At 39.4% G+C, this 22,546-nt stretch overlaps 1 protein-coding gene across 1 annotated transcript in view; it reads right to left on the reverse strand.

Moving 5' to 3' along the window:
* ANK3 (ankyrin 3) overlaps positions 1-21,657 on the reverse strand; it is a 697,552-nt gene extending 675,895 nt beyond the window's left edge. Inside the window, exon 1 of the mRNA XM_043596402.1 lies at positions 21,422-21,657. Within this exon, the coding sequence (XP_043452337.1) occupies positions 21,422-21,478 (57 nt within the window). The 5' untranslated portion in view covers positions 21,479-21,657. The remainder of the gene's footprint in view (positions 1-21,421) is intronic.
* Between the last annotated feature and the right edge of the window lie 889 nt (positions 21,658-22,546).

A 22,546-nucleotide genomic window follows, 5' to 3' on the forward strand; every position in this document is an offset into this window, starting at 1 on the left:
TATTAATTAACATCTATTAATTAAAGTCTAGTACTTCAGAGCAAAGACAGTGTTACATTTGCCATTGTAAATCCAGTCTCAGCAGAGTGCCTGGCCCAAAGAAGTGTATCAGTATTAGACAAATTAAAGGTATAAGGCATAAAGGCATGCAAGCCCGGAAAACACATATGCACACACATCTGGTGGCAGGAGAGACAGAGATGCAGTTCAAGAAGTCTTTACAAAAGAAGTGATATTCAAAGGATGGGCTTAGGGGCAGCTGAGTGGCTCAGCCAGTTGAGCATCCAACTCTTGATTTCGGCTCAGGTCATAATCTCACTGTTCGTGGGATCAAACTCCACATTGGGCTCTATGCTGATGGGTCAGAGCCTGCTTGGGAATCTCCCTCCTCTCTCTCTGCCCCACCCTTGCTCACCTCTCTGTCAAAACATATAAATAAAACTTAAAAAAAAAAAAAAAGATGGGCATAAAGCACAAGAGACCTTTCCCAGGTACATAAGGGTAGGAGAATACACAGAGAAGGATTCGAACAAAAGCACATATACTGGGAGAGGGTGTGTATTTGGACAATGGCAAGAGGGTAAACTCTGGGGAGTTTTTGTTTGGATTTCCTTCTAAAGCCAGAAAAAAGTCATCTTAGCTACTATAATTAAAGAGCTACATTGAAAACGTGAACATTGATAAAGACTGAAGTCTCACTGAAGTGGAGTCAGGAGGCTAGCAGAGGGAGCCTGCACAGCTCAATGTCAATTACAGGAAGAGCTGTCAATTACAGAGCCCAACAGAAGCATAGTCAACATAAAAGAATCACTAATTACAGGCCCCAACAGGGAAAGATGTACATTGCATCTTCTACAAGAAATCAACTACTCCTGCAACTCAGCCAATGAGAAACCATCATCACCCTCTCCTGCTTCTCTTGTCTCCTGTTAGACCTGACATAGTTTTGCTGTAACTTGCATGACCCAAATTGCAATTCTATGTTAGTCTTGAGTAAGCCCATTGTTGCTGCAAAATAACTGAGTTTTACTTTTTAAGATGAACAAGAGTTTATGAAATTTATTCTTAAATGGCAGTTTTGAATATTTACAACTCTGTTCTAGTATGAATGTTATGATATTTGTTTTCATTTTTTTTTCTTTTTTAATTCAAGCTTTGCAATGGCTCTCAGTCAAAAGATATTAAAATTCTGATCTGAAGATCAGAGGTTTGAAATTTGAGGACAATGTTGACCACGTCAGTGCACCTCTACCCTTTAACAAAGAACTGTCCCTAGCACAAGAAAAACTAGAGAAGTGTACGTACAAATTAAAATAAATCTAGCTCCAATATTAGCAAATCTACTTCAGATGGTTAGGAATGTCATATTTTCCTCTGAAGAATCATACACCATTGCTACATATAATACACATATTCAATTTTTTTGCGTACCCATTACAAGACATGACTATGACATGAAAATAACAATCTGTCAAGAATCACTAATACCATACCCCACAAAAATTTTAACACCAAAATCCAAGAAAGTTAGAAAAGTGTTATTCTAAGCTTTGCATTCACATTTTTACTCATTTTCTTGCCACCTCTTCAGGGAAACTGAGGGAAAACAAAAAAATGTGTGAAAAAAAAGTGCTGCAATCAAAGTACAGCTTCTCATAAATAAAGCAAGCATTTGGAGAAACAAACTTTGTATTGCCAAAGTAAAACTATGTGATTAAATACTGCTAAGAAAGAAAATGTTGAACATAGTAAGGACAAATTTTTGTCTTTAGCCAGGATCTCTAGCCAGGAAAATAAGTCCTTTCCACTCAAGTCGTGGATAGTCCTCAATATTCTCTTGCAATTTCACTCTCATCAATGTTAAAGGGAAAGAACTTTCAGAATGGAGATTTCCAGGTTGAATCTCAATTTAATAACAGATTGCACACTGTCACCAGAAGCACAAGGTGTAGCAATGTAATGTGAGTAGCTGAGCTCCTGGGACAAGTGCAAAGAGCAAAGACTAACAGAAGCTTCTCGCAGAGCCAGTGATGTATAAGACGTCAGGTATTAGTGCCTACACACTTTATCCCCTGAGGATCTTTTCTGAAAGCTAATATTCCATATTTTACTTTTACATTGATCAAAAATTTATAACCACAAAGTAAAACAATGTTGGGCCACTTTTCATTAATCACATTCGTAAAGGGAAAGAAAAAAAATAATACTGTGCGGTAGGAAGTTCAGGAAGTAGGCACTCAGGAAGTTACATACTTTGGTGGGATATGAATTGGTATAATCTATCATCTGAAGGGGGATATGGCTGTACTCCAAAAACAAAAGGGACATAAAAATGTCCACATCCTTTGTACATGTTTCACTTCTAATAACATATTATAATCCTTACATGTGTCCTGGAAGTAGGAGGTTATTGATCCTTCAGTCTTTAGGGCAAGGAAAAAGGGCCTAGTGTGGCCACAGCCCCACAGCGCCACCTGCATCCAGGGAGCAGCCTGGTCCTTTGACCCCAGTGTGCCATGTTATAAAATAAGGTTCAGGAGCACAGTAACTGACTTCTCTATAGAGAACGTGCATTACCTGCTCAGTAAAAACAATACTACACATGAAACCTTTAAAAATAGCAAGAAAAAGAACTTACTATGAACCAAGCAGTGAGCTTTACAATTTTGTGCTTACAACAACCCTATGGCAGGTTAGTACTATTTATTATGCCCATTTTCCAGGTAAGAAAAGATATAAATCAACAAGCTGTAGAGATGGAAATTCAGATTTGTCTGTGCACTGCAAATGGTTTAAAACTTTATTTTTACCTGATGCCCTGACATCCTCACCAATAAGTCATGAATACCCCACCCAGGCGACTAGGTACAAGTTCCCCTTCAGGTCCACTCTTAACTGTGACCTAGTGATATTCAAATGCAAAAATGAAACCCTCTCCTGTCTCTGGCTTGTGTACTCCACCTGATCCCTTGAAGCTTCTTCCACACATGCATGCCCCTGCATGTGGTTCTGTGCCCCAGGGGCCTGTGCGCGTAATAAATCTTTTCACAGGCCTCTCTCTGTGGTGTTACTCCACACCGGCACCCAACTGATCATCAAAAACAACCGTTCATAAGTAACATAATTGTTCCTTACAACACAGCTGACCCTCATTGTTACTCGATAGAAAATATTTGCAATGACAGTTTAAAATAAAGTTACCAAGGGAGTGAGGGATTGATATCAAATGAGTGGGATTCACACAATTTTTTGCCTTGGAGGAGAGGGGTTGGGTTTGTTTGCTTTTACTTGACTGTGTTTTCTGATTTTTCAGGAATGAATAACACTTGTTCTTGTAACTAAAAAAAAAGTTTTTTTAAAGAATTTAAACTTTAATCAAAAGAAACTCAGTAACTGAAAGGATCAAATGAGGCAAGGACTCTACTCACCTGGAAATAAAAAGGATGAGGGTAGAACTATCTCACTTTGAGGCATGAAAGAGGAAAATAAACACTCTTAATTCCACTCTCTAAAAATATGATTATGATATCAACATCCAAGCAAAAATTTTGTATAGCTCCACCTCAGTTCCAAATGTAATTTCTAAACAGTAGACCTGTGCAAAGGGACCACAAATCTTAATTAGCAATGAAAAAATTTCCACAAGCACAGATACCAAGCCATTTTAGAGAGTGGAGTTCTATAACTATGAATAAGGAACAAATCCTAAGATAAAATGTACAATACATGACGGTATAAAAATGTATGCACGTAAAAGATGTCCAAGAGAACAAGTCTTTCTGCTTTTTCTTTAACTTAAATTTTTCTTTCCTTGATTTGGTTTTTTGCTTTATTGGATACTTACATTATCAAATATATGCTCATTTTAACATATCAAGTGAAAAGAAAATTTAACAATTCCCCCTCCCCTCAAAATCCATCAACAACCTAATGCTCAAACATTATGACTGTCCTTTTTCTTTCTTTTTGTTTTCAAAATTGGATCATGCTACAGTCTCAATAAATAATGCACATCTGGGGCGCCTGGGTGGCCCAGTCGTTAAGCATCCGACTTCGGCTCAGGTCATGATCTCACAACTCGGGGGTTTGAGCCCCGTGTTGGACTCCTCGTGCTGACAGCTCAGAGCCTGGAGACTGCTTCAGATTCTGTCTCCCTCTCTCTCTCTGCCCCTCCCCTGCTCATGCTCTGACATTCTCTCTCCCTCAAAAATAAACATTAAAAAATAAATAAATTTTTTTAAATGCACATCCTTCCAGTTTACTGTGTGTAGCTTTTATTGTTAAATTGTCTTAATCACATTCTATATAATAGAGAAACCCTAATACATTCAGCCAGTCCCATTAAGGGTTAAATTCTGTTTGTTTCCAGTGCTATTGCTTTACAAACACTGTTGTAATCAACATCCCTGTAAATATGCCCTTACATATGGATGTAGTTTTTTTTTTGGTGTTTTGTTTTCGATGTTTTAACTTCTATACAGCAGAACTCGCCAAAACTGGGTTTCTAGATAAGCAAAGGGTAAGCATGCTTTTATTTTATTTTAACAGATAAATAGTGTACCTAAGTTCTCCCCACACCAAAAAAAGTTATACAACTGACACTCAAATCATATCCTCAATACCCCAAAGAGGATTTTTTTTTTTTTGGCCAATCTAGTACTAAAATGTTATCAAATAGAATAGAAAGCAGTCCTTTTAATCTCTTAAGACTTGTGAATTTAACCTCTTTTCACTTGTTTATTGGCCAGTTGTTTTGCATTTCCTCTTCTTTCTTTTCTCTCTCCTTTTTTTTTTTTCCTCTTGTATTAGTTGTCTGTTCATACCCCTTGACCATTTTTCCTTTTGGTACTTTGTCATGTTCTTCACAATTGATTTGTTATATTATAATAAAAATTTTATCCTAACCTTTCTTCTGATTTTAATTGTGATGCCATTCGGTTTATCACTTGGTTATAAATTTTACAAAGCAATCAAAAGAATATACATTGGATTGGGGACTATTAGAAGCAGACAGTGGTGCTTTTTGTTTTATGCATGTGATCTGTCTTCTTCACAGATTTTTAGCTGCTACCTATCAAAAACAAGAAAGACAAATTAATTTTATCATCAATTGATTCTATCAATAATCTCTACTTTAAAAAATCACTTTGAAGCAAAAGGGTGGACAATTTCCCACCATTTTATGGTAAGAGGAAAGGAAAAGAGGAAGTTTAAGCAAAAGAATGTAATGTTCTTTTGCAAAAGAGAATATATGAGAACAGTCCCTTCTTTACTAGGATAAGAAACAGTAGAAAATGCATATTATTAACATATATTAACACAGACACAGTAAATTCAGTATTATTGGTAGATGCCCAAATGATAGTAGCTAAGTGCCAGGTGCTGTGCTAACAGCTTTCCATGGAGCAGCTCATGTAATTCTGTCAACAACCCTATGAGATAGGCACCCCCATTGAAAAATGAGGAAATGAGTCTCAGAGAAGTTAATTTCATTTGCCCAAGGCACACAGATACTACAAGATCCAAACACTACATTATGCTATTTAGCAGCAAATGGTTGTAAGGTCAAACCTTCCAAAAGATAAAAATATCATTACATATTAGTATACACATATACCCTTGCCAGATTTCTGACACATTTCTAAAATGTTATATATATCTACATCTGACTTAGGGCAAAGTATCCTCAACATGGTCCTTCAGGAGACCATGATGGAAAACACTGTCCAACTGCCAACTATCTTTTTGTTCAATAATCATCAACGAGCACAAGATGTGCTAGATCCTAGATAGAGAAAGGCATACATGAAAATGGAAAAAAGCATAAATATGCCCTCGAGGAGCCCACTGTTCAGTTAGTTACAGAAGACAGAATAAATACTTCCAACAAAATGTGATACTTTCCATTACAGCCAACTGTACACAAAGGGCTACAACACTATGGAAGTAAGGGTGACTGTCACTGTCTATAGAAGTCTAGGAAGGTTGCCTAGAAGAGGGGATGCTGGAACTAGATACAGAAGGATTTGTAGGGATTTTCCAGGAAGAGAAAAATGAGGATGGCACAAACTAGCAGACAGAACATGGAAGAACGCAAAGGTACAGTCCATTTGGAGAAAGTTGGAAATATAATTATTTAGCCTGGTCACAATGTCAGATGTTTCAGGAAAAAAAACAAAGAGTAAAAATGGTAAGTTGTATTGGGACAAGATGGTAAAAGATCTTCTGTGCAACCCTAAGATATTTGGACTTTACCCTCCTTATACCGGCTAACTATAAAAGGTTTTTAAACAAGGGAATGACACTGTATCCTTATTTTATAAAGATGAGTCAGGATGCCAACTGTCCACTGGAAGACAGTTGGAGGCAAGGAGACAGTTTAGGCAACTGTTCAAATGGCCCAGGTGAAAGATGATGAGGGCCAGAACTAAAGCAGTGGCACAGAGTTGGAGAGGGGGTGGGATTCAAAAGCCATGTATGGAGCAGAACTAAGAGTATTTGTACCACATTACATGAGAAAGAGAGAAAGGTCTCATTAATGACTCAGCTTTCTAACTTAAGCAATGATCACAAACAGATAAAAGGCTTCTTTAGGAATCCATGTACATTTAGGTATTTACTTACCCTTCCAGAGAAGACACCAATTTCTGGGCAAACCTACAGCTGAGAATTAGCTCCCTGGGAGGTTCTGCAAAACAGCATGTACTAGTTTTGTTTGAGAGCCTCATCACAGTCTGGATTTCAGAACATGGAAATTAAGCAGGTAGAAATCTTCTTTTTTTTCTCATTTTTTTAATGTTTATTTATTTTTGAGAGACAGAGCATGCTGGGGAGGACCAGAAGAGAGACACAGAATCTGAAGCAGGCTCCAAGCTCTGAGCTGTCAGCACATAGCCCAACGTGGGGCTTGAACCCATGAGCCATGAAATCAACCTGAGCTGAAGTCAGACACTTAACTAAACCACCCAGGCACCCCTAAGCAGGTAGAAAGTTAAGAGGATACTCTATAGAAATGAAGTGATTTGACCAAACACATATACACTGAATAACAGACTAAACCCAAATTTCCCAACTTAGAGCGCAATTCATTACATTGGTTCTTCAAACACCCAGAGAATTTCAAGCTGCTAGGTACCACATATTGAAATATTCAATGGAGACTTAAGTAGATATCCACACCAATCAAAGCCATGCCATTTCATACTCAGTAACAGCTTTGCAATCTAACCAGACTTTGGGAAATGCAGCATGGAGCTCCAAGATTTTAATTATAGTGTATATATCTGTTCTTCTGGACCAGCAAACTAAAATAGCAGTTTCCTGGCATACTTAATGCTTTAATAAGATTAAAAATTGCCAAAATCTCAAAAAGATGCTAAAAATTCCCAATTTCTTAAGAAATCAACTTTAGGGACACCTGGGTGGCTCAGTCAGTTAAGCGTCCGGTTCAGCTCAGATCATGATCTCACAGTTTGTGGGTTTGAGCCCCAGGTCAGGCTCTGTGCTAAGAGTACAGAACCTGCTTGGGGGATTTTCTCTCTCCCTCTCTCTGCCCCTCCCCCACTAGTGTGTGCATGCACATACATTCTCTCTCTCTCAAAAATAAATTTTAAAAAATAAAAAAAAGAAATAAACTTTAAAGTACCCAATTATCACTGAGATATTATTCTCTATCACTTATCACATTTTGCAGGATGCTAAAGCTATCATAATGAAAAGCAGCACAGTGAAAAAAAATGTAAAAAACCACACCAATATGTTCATATGGCACTAAGCAATTGAACTAAATAAGTTACCTAATCATACAACATGATCCTTACAGCTCTGAGATGGATAAAGCAGGCATTATCATTAACCCCATTTTTGTAGATGAGGAAACAACTGCAGGACGGCTCAGCATCACACTTACAAATCTCATTTTCAAATATCCTGACATTGAGCTTGTTTCCCTTCTACAGGATAACAATGCTTCCCCTTTCTTACTGTTTTATTTATGTTGTTGAGAAAGACAAAACAGCATTAAAACCAGTTCTTTGTTGTCAACGTTTTATTGCATGCTGTTGTAGATGAAACTCTCACCCAAGAATTCGGTCTTTTTCTGCATATTACAGGTAAAACTGAAACTCTGCATACCACTCACAAACAGGTGGACGCTGGGAGCACCAAGGATGTAATCAATTTCTCTCCAGCTTCTACACCTATCATTAAAATAATTGGGTGCCCTTCTGGTCTCAGCAGTTTGCCTACAGAATACCAGCAACACCTCCAGAGTAGTGATAGATGAACACTTTGAAAGGCTGCGAATTCTCAGCTGAATTTTTAACCATTATGGCTTTTTCAACAGTCAGAATAGTTGTTAAGAAATTGTACAACAAGTACAAAACATAATTATAATCATTTTATATAACTATCTTTCAGAGGTATGACAAATAGCGAATAGAAAGGCAAGGTAAACTAAAAAGCAACCTATTCCAAATGATGATAAAAGCAGAGGTTAAAGTGATACAAAGCCAAGTGTCTCATGTGGACGCTAGAAGCTGAAAAAAAATAAAGAAAAGGATTCTCCCCTGGAGCCTCTAGAAGGAAGGAAGTCCTACCAACCCGTTTTGGACTTCTGACCTCCAGAACTGCAACATAATAAATCTGCACTTTTTAAAGCCACCCCATACCACCAAAAAAGTGATGTATCACTTCAAATTTAACTTGGAAAACAAATAATACAATAGAAGGGGATATATCTGTCAAAAAAATCACACTTATATCCTTTAAAAATAATATACACAAAGACAACTATATCTAGATATAACAGGATACTGAGTATGTTTTGAATTCATGAAGAATAAGGAGTTTATCATTTTATAATTAAATACTTAGTATATTACATTCTAACTCCATAAAAACTGTACCATATGACACATCTGTCTCTATTATCCCAAATATACAATTTAAAAGGAATTTAATTTTTAAATTATACCAACTCAAGTGTACCATATTATAAATCTTTTAAAAAATTTTTAGGGGCGCCTGGGTGGCGCAGTCAGTTAAGCGTCCGACTTCAGCCAGGTCACGATCTCGCGGTCCGGGAGTTCAAGCCCCGCGTCGGGCTCTGGGCTGATGGCTCAGAGCCTGGAGCCTGTTTCCGATTCTGTGTCTCCCTCTCTCTCTGCCCCTCCCCCATTCATGCTCTGTCTCTCTCTGTCCCAAAAAAAATAAATAAAACGTTGAAAAAAAAATAAAATAAAAAATTTTTAATATTTATTTATTTTTAAGAGAAACAGAGCACAAGTTGGGGAGGGGCAGAGAGAGAGGGAGACACAGAATCCAAAGCAGGTTCCAGGTTCTGAGCTGTCAGTACACAGCCCAAAGCGGGGCTCAAACTGATGGACCACGAGATCATGACCTGAGCCAAAGTCAGACGCTTAACTGACTGAGCTACCCAGGCACCCCTTATAAATCTTTATTTAAAAAACAGTAACAACAACAACAACAAAAATAGTGCTGCTCTCTGTGAGAAGTTTTACTTGCAACTTCAGAAACCAATCCAAATTTTATCTCACTTGGAATATCCGTTCCATACAGTATGATAGCAGGGTCTCCCTGGTTAAGCCTAGTGGTAACAGAGATCACATAAAAGGTATTCAAACTATATCAATATGCTGGGCTTTTTTGTTTTTAACTTCATCATTCAGCAGGCTGAGTGAGCCATATGTAATGGTTCATAGCACCTTATCATTATTCTCTTTATTAATTCTTTTTTATCTATATAGCCTACTTCTATTCACTGGGTCCCACCGGCAGTTATTCTAATGTACTTAATGAGTATTTTATGTAAGTTTCTTATGAAATGCCTACTGTGCTTATGCTTATGAATTTTTAATTCACATAAACAATTAATATGTCTCTCACTCTTATATTTTTCACCAAGCACTCTATTCTTTTCTTTTTTAAGTTTTTTTGTTTGTTTGTTTATTTGTTCATGATGCATACACTCCCTCTCCCAGCAGTGGTCCCCAGTTACCTCCCATTCCCCCTACCGCTAATAACACAGCAGTGAATAACCTTGGACACATTCTTTGGGGACCAGCGTCCACCTGTAGGAATTAAATTGTTAACAGTAAATAACTAGATAATTTGCTTAAGTAATGCCAGATGCTTTCCAGAAGGACTGCCTCAGTCTAAGCTCCCACCAGCAGCACACAAGCTTTCTTATTTATTGCCCCCTTCCCTCGTTTGCTTTGCCACTTGTTAGTTCCATAAAGATCAGAAACAAGTACACCTCTGAACCTTGTCTTTCTTTCTCCTAAAATGAGACTATTTGCTCCAACTGCCTTATATGGTTGTTGACATGCAAATTAAAAAAAATAACATGAAAGTTATTTTAAAAAATAAACAGCTGTTTACAAATGTCAGCAATTATAGTCCTTTTTTAAAAAAATTATAATTCTTGTTCTTACTCTAATTTCTAATTATCCTGCTCCCCACCCTCTAGCCTGTCCTGCCAAATAGGAGGGGATAAGCAAATAAACCTGAAGCTTGGAAAATGAAATTTTCTCTTAGATACCTAAACACTGAGGGAGACTAAAACCATATACACAAAATGCCTTTTCTTCTTTATTTACTCATCTATGCATTCATTTAATCAAATATTTTATTAAGGGCTTTGTCCTTACACTCCACTACTAAAATATAAACATTTATATAGGAAATAGGCACACATGAGCTAATTTTCCATCTATGCCTTGAATTTTGTACATAAATTTTATTCCTAGATGTGAACACTTCAAAGATGGTGGCTTCTAGGGGCGACTGGGTGGTTCAGTCAGTTAAGCACCAACTTCAGCTCACTTCATGATCTCACAGTTTGTGAGTTCTAGCCCTGTGAGTTCGAGCCCATGTGGACTTCTGTACTGACAGCTCGGAGCCTGGAGCTGCTTTGGATTCTGTGTCTCCCTCTTTCTCTGCTCCTTCTCCACTCATGCTCTGTCTCTCTGTCAAAAATAAGTAAACATTAAAAAAAAATTTTTTTTAAGATGATGGCTTCTGATATCATAGAATAACACTTCCTATTTACTGAGCACCTACTATATCAACATGCCATGTGTATTTCCTCAACCACTTAGAACAATCTTGCAAGGTGGATATTATTACTATAATTCCTCATAGAAGGAAACAGACAGTTAAGTGACTTGTCCAATAGAGCAATTAAATGGAAGAGCTGGAACATCTCAGTATGTTTATCTAAAGTCCTCTTCCCACTCTACCTCATTTCCTCTTAAAAGATATGTTCAAAGGAGGCACCTGGGTGGTTCAGTGGGTTGAGCATCTGACTTCAGCTCAGGTCATGCTCTCACAGTTTGTAAGTTTGAGCCTGCATGGGGCTCTCTGCTATCAGCACAGAGCCTGCTTCAGATCCTCTGTCTCCCTCTTTCTCTGCCCCTCCCTCCTCTCAAAAATAAATAAACATTTAAAAGATATGTTCAAAGGCATCCTTAGTAGAGAGACTACTGAAGCAGTTATAAGGATATGAACAAAATACCACAGAAATTACAAAAATGCAGACACAGTTTAACAATAAACACTACCATTTATTCAATATTTATTATGTACCAAGTGCTTTGTGTGCATTAATTATAATCTTTATAAAAAATATTGTAGGGGTGCCTGGGTGGCTCAGTCGGTTAAGCATCCGACTTCGGCTCAGGTCATGTTCTCACGGTTCATGGATTCAAGCCCCGTGTTGGGCTCTGTGCTGACAGCTCAGAGCCTGGAGCCTGTTTCGGATTCTGTGTCTCCCTATCTCTGCCCCTCCCCTGCTCATGCTCAGTCTCTATCTCTCGAGAATAAACATTAAAAAATATATATATACACACACATATATATGTATATACATAGTAAAGGAGGTGTCTTCATCTATTTCAAAGGTGTAGAAACTGAGATTTGTCTTACCAAGGTCACGCAGTTGCTAACTAGGAAAATACAGGCGAAAACACAGGTCTTACTTAATTCCAAAACCATCGTTTTTTTTGTTTTTGGGTTTTTTTTTTAACCATAAGTGAGCACTTCTTAGAGGATAATAAATATTCTAAAATCAGATTGTGGCAATGATTTTCCAACTCTGTAAATATATTAAGATTTATTGACATGTACACAGTAAGTGGGTGAATTTTATGTATATAAATTATATCTCAATAAAACTATTAAACTTATAGTTTACAAGCTTGTAAAGTCTTACTTAACATCAATTTTTTCTCAATATCCATCTTTCTTCCATTGTTAAAATCATATTTTTCAAAAATTCTCATATTAAGCACATGCCAAAGGAATAATTTCTCCATGGGTTTTCCCCTTCCCTCCCATTCTGATCTGAGATCATTCATTCTCTACAGATATGAAGAAAGACGTGAGTTGTTTCTTGTACGGTCAATCATATATGACCTTTCAACTCTACAATCCTAATCCTAGTTATTTAACCTCATTCACACATACACAAAAAGGTTGGGGGGGGGGATATATATGTCAACAAAAAGATATATACGAAAATGTTTATAGCAGTTTTATCCATAATAGACAAAAGCTGAAGACAATTCAAATGATGAATGGATGAACAATTTGTGGTACATTCTATACATTGAAATGCTACTCAGCAATAAAATGGAATAATCTACTAATACTGACAACAGCATGAAAAGATAACAGCAAAAAAAACCCATTATGCTAGGGAAATAAGCCAGGTACAAAAAAAAACCAAAAAACATATAGGCAAAATGAATCCATGGTGAAAGAAATCAGAATAGTATTTGCCTGGAGGATTGCAGAGAATTTAATTGAGAAAGAACACAAGCAAACATAGGATGATAAATATTTTGTCATGGTTGGAGTATAATATTTGTACACTTAACTATACATTTAATATGGTGAATTTTATATCACAAATTATAAATTGTAAATCTCAAATTGTAAATTGTATCTCAATAAATGCGATTAATAAACATGCACACTCACCAACACATACACAAGCGGAAGAAAAATCTATTAGGCTTAATTTGACTTCCAAAGAAACAAGGTCTTAAAAGTCATGTTTCACCACTCTAACATCTAATAATCTAGTTATAAACCTCAGTTCTCTCATTTCTAACTTAGATATCTGAGGATCTATTTGGTATTTATTTTATTCTCAGTGGAAAACAGAGAGCTGATCAACCATTCTCAGTATAAGAGTCCTTCCTTTACTTAAAAATTCATTTAATACAGCTTAAAGTCCAGAACTGTGATGCCTCCAGCTTTGCTTTTCTTTTTCAACATTACTTTGGCTATTTGGGGTCTTTTCTGGTTCCATGGTACTGGCACAAAAACATATATGTAGATCAATGGAACAGAATAGAGAACCCAGAAATGGACCCACAAATGCATGGCCAACTAATCTTTAACAAAGCATGAAAGAGTATCCAATGGAAAAAAGACAGTCTTTTCAGCAAATGGTGCTGGGAAAACTGGATGGCGACATGTAGGAGAATGAAGCTGGACCACTTTCCTATGCCATACACAAAAATAAACTCAAAATGGATGAAAGGCCTAAATGTGAGACAGGAAGTCACCAAAATCCTAGAAGAGAACACAAGAAGCAACCTCTTTGACCTCAGCTGAAGCAACTTCTTACAAGATATGTCTCTGAAGGCAAGGGAAATAAAAGCAAAAATAAACTATTGGGACCTCATCAAAATAAAAAGCTTCTGGAGTGAATGAAAGAATCAACAAAACTAAAATGCAACCGACAGAATGGGAGATGTTTCCAAATGACATATTGGATAAATGGTTAGTATCCAAAATCTGTACTGAATTTCTCAAAGTCAACACCCAAAAAACAGTTTTCTTCAGTGAAGAAATGGGCAGAAGACATGAATAGCCATTTTTCCAAAGAAGGCATCCAGATCGTTAACAGACACATGAAAAGGTGCTCAACGTCACTCATCATCAGAGAAATACAGATCAAAACCACGAGACACCACATCAGACCTGTCAGAATGGCTAAAATGAACAACTCAAGAAAAAACAGACATTGGCGAGGTGCAAAGAAAGGGAAACCCTTTTACATTGTTGGTGGGAATGAAAACTGGTGCAGCCACTCTGGGAAAGACTATGGAGGTTCCTTAAAAATTAAAAATAGAACTACCCTAAGATCCAGCAATTGCACTACAAGGTATTTATCCAAAGGATACAAAAATGCTGATTCGAAGGGGCACAGGTACCCCAATCTTTATAGCAGCATTATCAACAATAGCCAAATTATGGAAAGAGCCCAAATGTCCATCAACTGATGAATGGATAAAGAAGATGTGGCATGCACATACACACACACACAATGGAATACTACTCAACAATCAAAAAGAATGAAATCTTGCCATTTGCAACAACGTGGATGGTACTAGATTATATTATGCTAAGCAAAATAAGTCAGTCAGAGAAAGACAAATATCATATGACTTCATTCATATATAGAATTTAAGAAATACAATAGATGAACATGGGGGAAGGGAAGGAAAAATTAAGATTTTTTCTTTAAAAAATCCTCCCTTAGGAGGGAGGCAAACCGTAACAGACTCTTAAACACAGAGAACAAACTGAGGGTTGCTGGAAGGGAGGGAGGTAGGGGGAAGGGTTAAATGGGTGATGGGCATTAAGGAAGTTACTTTTTGGAATGAGCACTGGGTGTTATATGTAAGTGATGAATCACTGGGTTCTACTCCTGAAACCAATACTACACAGTAAGTTAACTAACTTGAATTTAAATAAATAAATAAATAAATAAATAAATAAATAAATAAATAACAATTTTTTTAATTCATTTAAGTGGCCAGCTACACTAAGACATCATGAAGAGTAAAAACTAGCTCTTATTTATCCATGTATCCCCATATGTGCCTTGTATCTGGTAAGTGCCAAATACATAGTAAACAAATCATTGATTCAACCAAAAAATTTCAGTGCCTTTTACCATATGTAACTGGTGTGCTGCAGCTGGCTAATGCCAGCTTGCTAGTCACTTGTGCACATGTCTTCCCAACTCCATGTTTACCTCCCACAGGCAGCTTGAAATCAGTCACGGTGGAAGTATTCTATATTATAATTTTTAAGAAATATATATTTGGTCTTTGACCCTGTTTCTTGGCATTAAACTCCCAAAACCTTTATAATTTCCTAAGTGATGAGAGGAGTAAAAGTATCTTGTTACGTTACAAGGTGACTTTTAGAAAACTCCTAAGGACAGGGACTGGTTGCCGGTGGAGTTGACTATGGGATCAGAGGGTTGGGACTTTCAGTCCCACACACTAACCTCCAGGGATGGGAAAGGTACTACCAGTTGAATCAATCACCAATGGCCAATGACTTACTCAATCCTGCCTGTGTAATGAGGCCTCCATTCAAACCCAAAAGGAGGGGGTACCAAGAGCTTCAAGGATGGTGAACACATGGACATACCGTAAGAGTGGCATTCAGAGAGAGAGCATGGAAGCTCTGAGCCTTCTTCCCACAGCCTGCCCTATGCATGTCTCCCATCTGGCTGTTCCTGAGTTACATCCTGATACCAGTAATCCAGTAAATAAAATGTTTTTCCAAGTTCTGTGAGCTGCTCTAGCAAGTTAATCAAACCCAAAGAGGGGGTTATAAGACCCTCCCGTTTATAGCCAGTTGGTCAGAAGCACAGTTGATAACTCGGGCTTAAACTGATATGGGAGGTAGTAGTGCAGTGGGTAGCCTTTAACCTGTGGGCTCTGATGCTACGACTGGGCAGACAATGTGGAAAATTAGTTGAATGATAGGACACCCTACTGCATTGCTTGTTTGCATAGGGGAAACCCCACTCCCCACACACGTCGGAATTGGCGACCAGAATTCTTATATTTACATCCCAGAAATGGACAAACGCTATAAATCAGGGCCTTTTTTTTTTTTTTTTTTGAGAGGCAGTTTACCAGTATACCACTGATTACCTCTCAAATTGAAGGAAGAATGGGCGGAAAGGAGGGAGGGAGGAAGGAAGAAGAGAAGGAAGGAAGGGAGGAAACCTAAAGGACCCACAGAGTCCAAGCAGCTATCCCAACTGCTTTCCACCTACATATGAAGTATTCCTCTTCTTTTATACTCCATTCAAATCCTTTGTCCTTGGTGAGTGTTCAATTATCAGCCCAAACTCACTGAGATAATCTATTTTCTCCCTGGAACTATTAAATGCCTTATGCTGCAAGATATCATCAATTGCAAAAAAGCACTATTTCTTTAAAATCTGATTTTCTGAGAAAAATAAATCATTTAAAATAAACAATATATAATAAACTTAAAAGCTCTCAACATTCAGGCAATTATCTTAACATCAGGAATGCCAAAATATGAGGGGGAAATGCTTCCGAGAAACAAGGAAATATATCACTTTATTACTAATTATCTACACCTCTCTCTTAGCATTTAATTTTTTTTTTAAATCATAGACTAATTGAGCTGGACTACAGCTTAGAAACCATTTATTCCAGCTCTCTTTCCAGGAGAGAAAGCAAAGCCAAAGAGGTGGTAAGATTCTGAGGTCACAGTGCTAGTTAGCTGGATTATGGGGACTCCATTCCTGGCTTCCTGGTTGCATCATCATTGCTCTGCCCATTGCTCAAGCAGACAGGAGTTCCAATCCAGTTTCGGCCCTTACCAAATTACAACTTGCACAGCCTTTCTGTGAAACTATGAAAGCTCAGTTTCTTTGTGTAGAAAATGGGGTGAGGTAATAAACCCTACCCTAATGTTTGCGCTAAGGTATACAGTATCCACCATGAAAGGCACAAGAAATCATGGCTGCTATAATTAAAGATGCATATGTCTTCTCCATCCAATTGGATTACAAATTTTTTTTTTATGTGTAAGGACATTTATTTGCAGCACTGTGTATTGAGGTCAAAAAACTGGAAGCAAGGTAAATGTTTATTAATAGGTAAAACAGTAAATAAATTATGGCCTATCCACACTGTGGATATTAGACAGCCATTAACAAGAAAAAGTTAGAAGCACCTTTCCATATAGTTCTCTGTGGCTTTTCACACATTTCTATTCTGCAGCATTTTTTCAGTGCAGAAACTAGGAAATGTAAAGTCTCTCCATTCCTGATGCCATCCTAAAACTCTTAGGTGCTTTTGTCTACATTTCCCCTTCTTGATTATACACTAAAAGCCCAAACTAAAATCAGGCACATGGCACACGATTAAATAAAAAATCTATGCATGGAAAAATTTCCAGTACTGGCTCTATGTAGGTCTTGTCCTATGCAAATGTAAGTAAGTTGGATTATGAACTTCTTGAGAGTAAAAACCAAGACTGTGCAACACAGAGTGCTTTTCACTTGATAGGAGCTCCAAAGTATTGTTCAAATGGCTAAATCTGTTCCTGAATCTGAATGCCAGATCCTTTTCATCATTTACTCTATCATTCATTCGACAAACATTCACTGAAGGCCTACTGTGTGTCAAGCCCTGTGTTCGATGCTAACGAGCAAAGCTGCAGTCACAGAACTGCTTTTTGCCAAGGTTGCACATAAAATGTCATGATATGAACAAAGGGGAGAACAGTAGCAGACTCTTGCATGGCAGACTATTGGCATGAAGTCTTCACATTACCCAGAGGAACTGCATAGGGCAAGAATGCAGTGGTGCTAGAGGGACAAAATAGCTACTAATGAATCACCGTAGCTATCTCTAAAACACTTTAGGAAACAGCCTTTCCAATTCAGCAACACACAATTCTTTATTCTACAATGGCATTTCAATTAACTTCAATTCTGCCTCTTTCATCTACCAGGCCACTTCTGAATATTCATGCCCTACCCAGAAAACAAAATGCATGCTAGGGCCAATTTTTCAATATTTCTTTTTTCTAACTCCAAACGCTAGTTCACTTAATCTCTGCTTATTAATAATATACATTATGAAGTACTAAAGACAGTTTTTCCCAAAAAAATACTACCATCTACTTAGGTCTGAAAGCACATGACTTTCATGTACCTGCTTTCTTCCTGCCCAATATAAGATACTTGCTAATCAATCCATATGGGACTTTCCCAAAGAGGAAATTCAGGAGTAATTTCTATAAAACATGGAAGAATCGATTCTATTTTGGTGCCATTTATCTCACTCCAACAGGAACCTGATTGGTTCCTGGAAATATCTTTGTCCTTTTGAATATAAATCCATTGGAAGATATGGGAGACACAAATCAATTGGAAGATAAATCTGTTTGAAAGTCTGCCCACTTTCAAACACACTGAGACAAGTGTCCAGGAGTACTTCAACCGTGACTATAGATTTTGAAGATGTTACCACATCCTTTACGGTCCAGTCAGAAAAAAAAAACATACTCAGAGACTGCACTTAACTTTGTAGGAACTTTCAATTTATAACTAACCAGTTGGGTTTCTAGTACTTAAAAAAAAAAGTCCTGTAGGTAAAAATAATAATAAATTTAATTTTGTTTTATTTTTTAAGTTCACTTATTTATTTTGAGAGCCAGAGACAGTGTGAGTAGGGGAGGGGCAGAGAGAGAGAATCCCAAGCAGCTCCACACTGTCAGCGCAGAGCCTGATGTGGAGCTTGAACCCACAAAACCGTGAGATCATGACCTGAGTTGAAACCGAGAGTCAGACGCTTAACCAACTGAGCCACGCAGGCGCCCCAATAAATAAAAATTTTTAATTAAAAGTAATAATAATAAGAGTTTTAAATGTCTAAAAGAAAGTAGGTAATATCAAATTAATCTTAAAAATTATATCATGGATAGAAGGCAATTTAAAAAATGTAAGCTGTTTTCACAAATTTAAACTGTTGACAGAGGATGAAACGAAAAATCAAAATTAAATGGCCCTATTCCAGATACTTTTATTGTTCCAGCATTAACCCAACACCTCCCTGGCATTCACATTGTAAGATCCAAGGGTAGAGTTATATGAACAGACCCGTCAATATATACATGGAAAGGTTACTTCAGATCTGATTAGATTATTAGTAACCTTGATCTTCTCAGAAGGGTAGACTTTAGTAACTTTGGAGACAGTGTAGCAAGGCTAAACATTTCAATTAAAATTTATTAACTCATAAACACTCGGGTATAAAAGTGTCAGGTTAATTGGTATCATTAATTTCAAGTATTTACTTTATTCAAAAAAGTAAAAATGCCACTTGCATAGGCTAGAATTTCACAGGCTCTCTAATTTGGATTATACTGATTTCCTATAATTATAGTAACACATTCTACAAAAAAATTTGAAACAAACAAGTTACTAATCAGAAATCAAGCTAAGAACAACCCTGAGAGTCCAGAGAAATTATATTATTTTCAATTACCAAAATATTAATCTAGAATTAAGCAGACTCACTTGCTCCATTAACACCGTATAAGGAAAAAAACTTTTTTAAATACTGAATAAAGGAAAACCACAGTCCTAATGTAACCACCACCACAAAAATGCAAACAAATTCAGAATCCACAGTGTTTCCTTGGATTCCAAAACACCCTGACTGGTCTTTACATTGTCTGAAGGACATTGAGCCACATTCTCTGCTATGGAGCCTAACATATCACTGTGTAGATTACAAAACAGATATTTATTTATGCTTTAACAAAAAGAACACAGAACCATCATAAATGGTTCATCATTGACTTAACTACAGCTCAGATTCACAACTCACTTATTCATCCTCCACTGATCTGAGAACTAAGAGAAATGGGCCCTCTAGATATTAGTGGCTGTGTTGAGATGCTCAAGAGATTGTTTTATTTTCAGTTTTCATTTCAGAGCTGTGATTTTAATTTTACATCCATTTTCAATATTGAAAATCTGCTGCCTTCAAGATGCTCCCGATTGAGCCCAGGTCAGCAGATTGTAAGGATGCCAGAACTGCTAAGGCAGCAATCCGTGTCCACTCTGAGACCGTCTCCCTCCAATTTTCCTACTCCAGCCTATCTGCGTGGCCTACCCTCCTGGAATAAGGTCTGGTTACAACCTTAGGATGACTCCCAAACGTGCGTTTAAATGGAAAGTGGTCTCTTCCAAAATTAGAGAAGCCACACTTAATTTTCAAACAAGCAAAATTAAAATTCAGAATCAAATTAGCAATAGAAACCACCTATTAACTTTGCCAAGACTTAAGGGTCTTCTTTTGAAGACGTCCCCTTGATTCCCTGAGGATTTTGGCAACTAAAGGAGACATGATAAGGGCTAGAAGATTTGTATGTTTCAAGCGAAATTCTACGTAATCTGAAACTAAGTAAACTATTGCCTTCAAGGCTACTCACACATACCTCATTTTTTTTAAGGTGGTAGTTCTCATTTTTCTAAAATAGATCTTGCATGCACATGGTTAAAAAAGAAAAAGGTCCCCAAAGGTACGTGCAATTAAGTCTCCCTTCCCCCTCCCCCTCCCCCCCTCCCCGGGTCCTCCCCAAAGACAACTACTGTTTCTCGAGGCCACTTCCGTCGGCACTCTATGAACGTGAAAACATACGCAAGTGTTTTAAACCAATTATCCTATATTATACACCCAATGGCAGCTGCAAAATTGCCGCTGAACGCCTCTGGGCTAAAAGGTGGCAATCCGCTCGGGAGTGTGGGGTGGGAGGAAGGAGACTTATCTGGAAGCTGTGGTTTTGCACATCACGCACCCGGTTTTTACCTCGTGTTTCACTTGCATGCCTATGGCAGGCGGTCGAAGATTAGAGGAGGAGGTAATCCCACCCCAAGCCATCCCCAGGCACTGCCACTACATCCGTACAGGTCTGCCTTTCATCTATGTCCCAACCTTTAGGTATATTTTGTTTTCTTACTGGGTTAAAACGAAGTATCTTGACTCACCTTTAAAAAAAAAAAAAAAAAAAAGGGCAGACTAATTCTGAAGGTAACTTTCAGCACCAGGTGATTTCCTGCCGGCCAAACCCGCAGCCTACTTCGGTCTTGTCCCTACGAAGGGTTCAGCCTGGCACGGAGTTGGAGGGGCGAGCCCAGACCAGAAAAGCCCAGAGACTGGAAGCCCAAGAGATGAGCGCGTCCCGAGCCCTGGGCCGCGCTTTTCTAAGCGGCAAACGTTTCGAAGCAGAAGCCCGAGACCCTCGGGCCCTCCTCCGTCCTTCCCGGGGATGCTCGAGCGCCGGGGCACACCAGCACTGCTCACGCCTCCGCCCCGAGCCGCGGCTTCAGTTCGGCGCAGCCAGAACCCCACGACCCGCGGGGATCCGCTCCCCCTCCGCTCGCCTGGCCGGGGCCGCCCGGCGCACCCCGGAGCGCAGGAGTCCAGGCAGCCCCCGGCGCCCCGAGGCCCCCGCCGCCCCCGGCCCCCGGCCGCCCGCGCGCCCCCGCCGCGAAGGAAGCCACAGGTAGGGGGGGCGGGGCGGCGCTCACCTGCGCAGGAGGGGTGCTCTCGGCCCCGGCCGGAGAGGAGGAGGTGGAGGAGGCCATGTTGCCGAGCTGCGGCCGCCGCTCCTTCCAGGAACTCCGCTCTCCGCTCCCCGCCCCGCTCCTCCTGACCCCAAAAGCGGGACTTCTGGGGAGAAAGTTCGGCTGCGGCTCGGCAACGCCACGCGCGGCCCCGCGGCGCCCGCCCCACGGCTGTCTCCTCCCCCTGCCGTGTCCGCAGCGCCCGCCAGGTGCCAGCCCGGGCCGGTGTGCGGGGGGCGGGCCTCACCTCAGGTAGGGGCGCGGCGGAGGGCCGAGCCCGCGCCCCGCTGGCCGCCCGGCCCGGGCGAGCATGCCCAGTCGGCGGGCGCTCGGGGGGTCGGAGCGGCCGCGGGCGCGGAGCGGGGGCTGTGGGGTGGGGGGCCTTACCTGGGGAGGAGGGGAGCCGAGGTAGCTCCGGGAAGGGAGGGAGGGCAAGTCCTGGTTCCCGCGGGCTGCTGAATACAGTTCCTCTAGCCACGTCCATTGTAACAAAATAGTAATAAAAGTCTCTGATTCTTTGATTAATTGGTGCTTATTGAAGCTCAGGTGAGTAAAATCATTGAGCAATGCTGCTTTTGCTTTTTTATTATTATCAATCTATAGCATATAACCCATACAGAAGCCGTGTCTGCCAGGCAGACAGCTTCAAAACAGTGTCCACAGCCTCCCGTCCTCCCCACCGGGGTTCCGGCAGCACACAGAATGCTTCGGCTACTTGTCCAGTTAAAAAATAAAATTCCAGAGCCGTCCGAGATAGGTAGGCGCTGAGCCTGATCTAGCAAAGAAATAGGGGACAGGACCTCTGAGTGGCCTTGTTTCTAGAGGCTTAAATAACCAGGCTTGCAGAGCTCCTGTCCTGGACCAGGCCGAGGGACAGTTGGATTCAGGAGGCTTCCCCCCACAACATTTATTATTCAGATTCAGATCGGGGTGTGAAGCAATGTCTCTCGAAGGGGGAGAGCCTGTCACTGGAGTCAGGGGAGATGCGTTCAGTCCGTGCACCGAGCAGGGCCGGGGCATTAAAGAACAGCGAATCACACTGGCGGGAAAGTTATTTCCTTTTCAGTTCTCTTCCAGTTCTTCTGATTA

The sequence above is a fragment of the Prionailurus bengalensis genome, chromosome D2 (genome assembly GCF_016509475.1).
Source record: "Prionailurus bengalensis isolate Pbe53 chromosome D2, Fcat_Pben_1.1_paternal_pri, whole genome shotgun sequence".
Classification (NCBI taxonomy): Eukaryota; Metazoa; Chordata; class Mammalia; order Carnivora; family Felidae; genus Prionailurus; species Prionailurus bengalensis.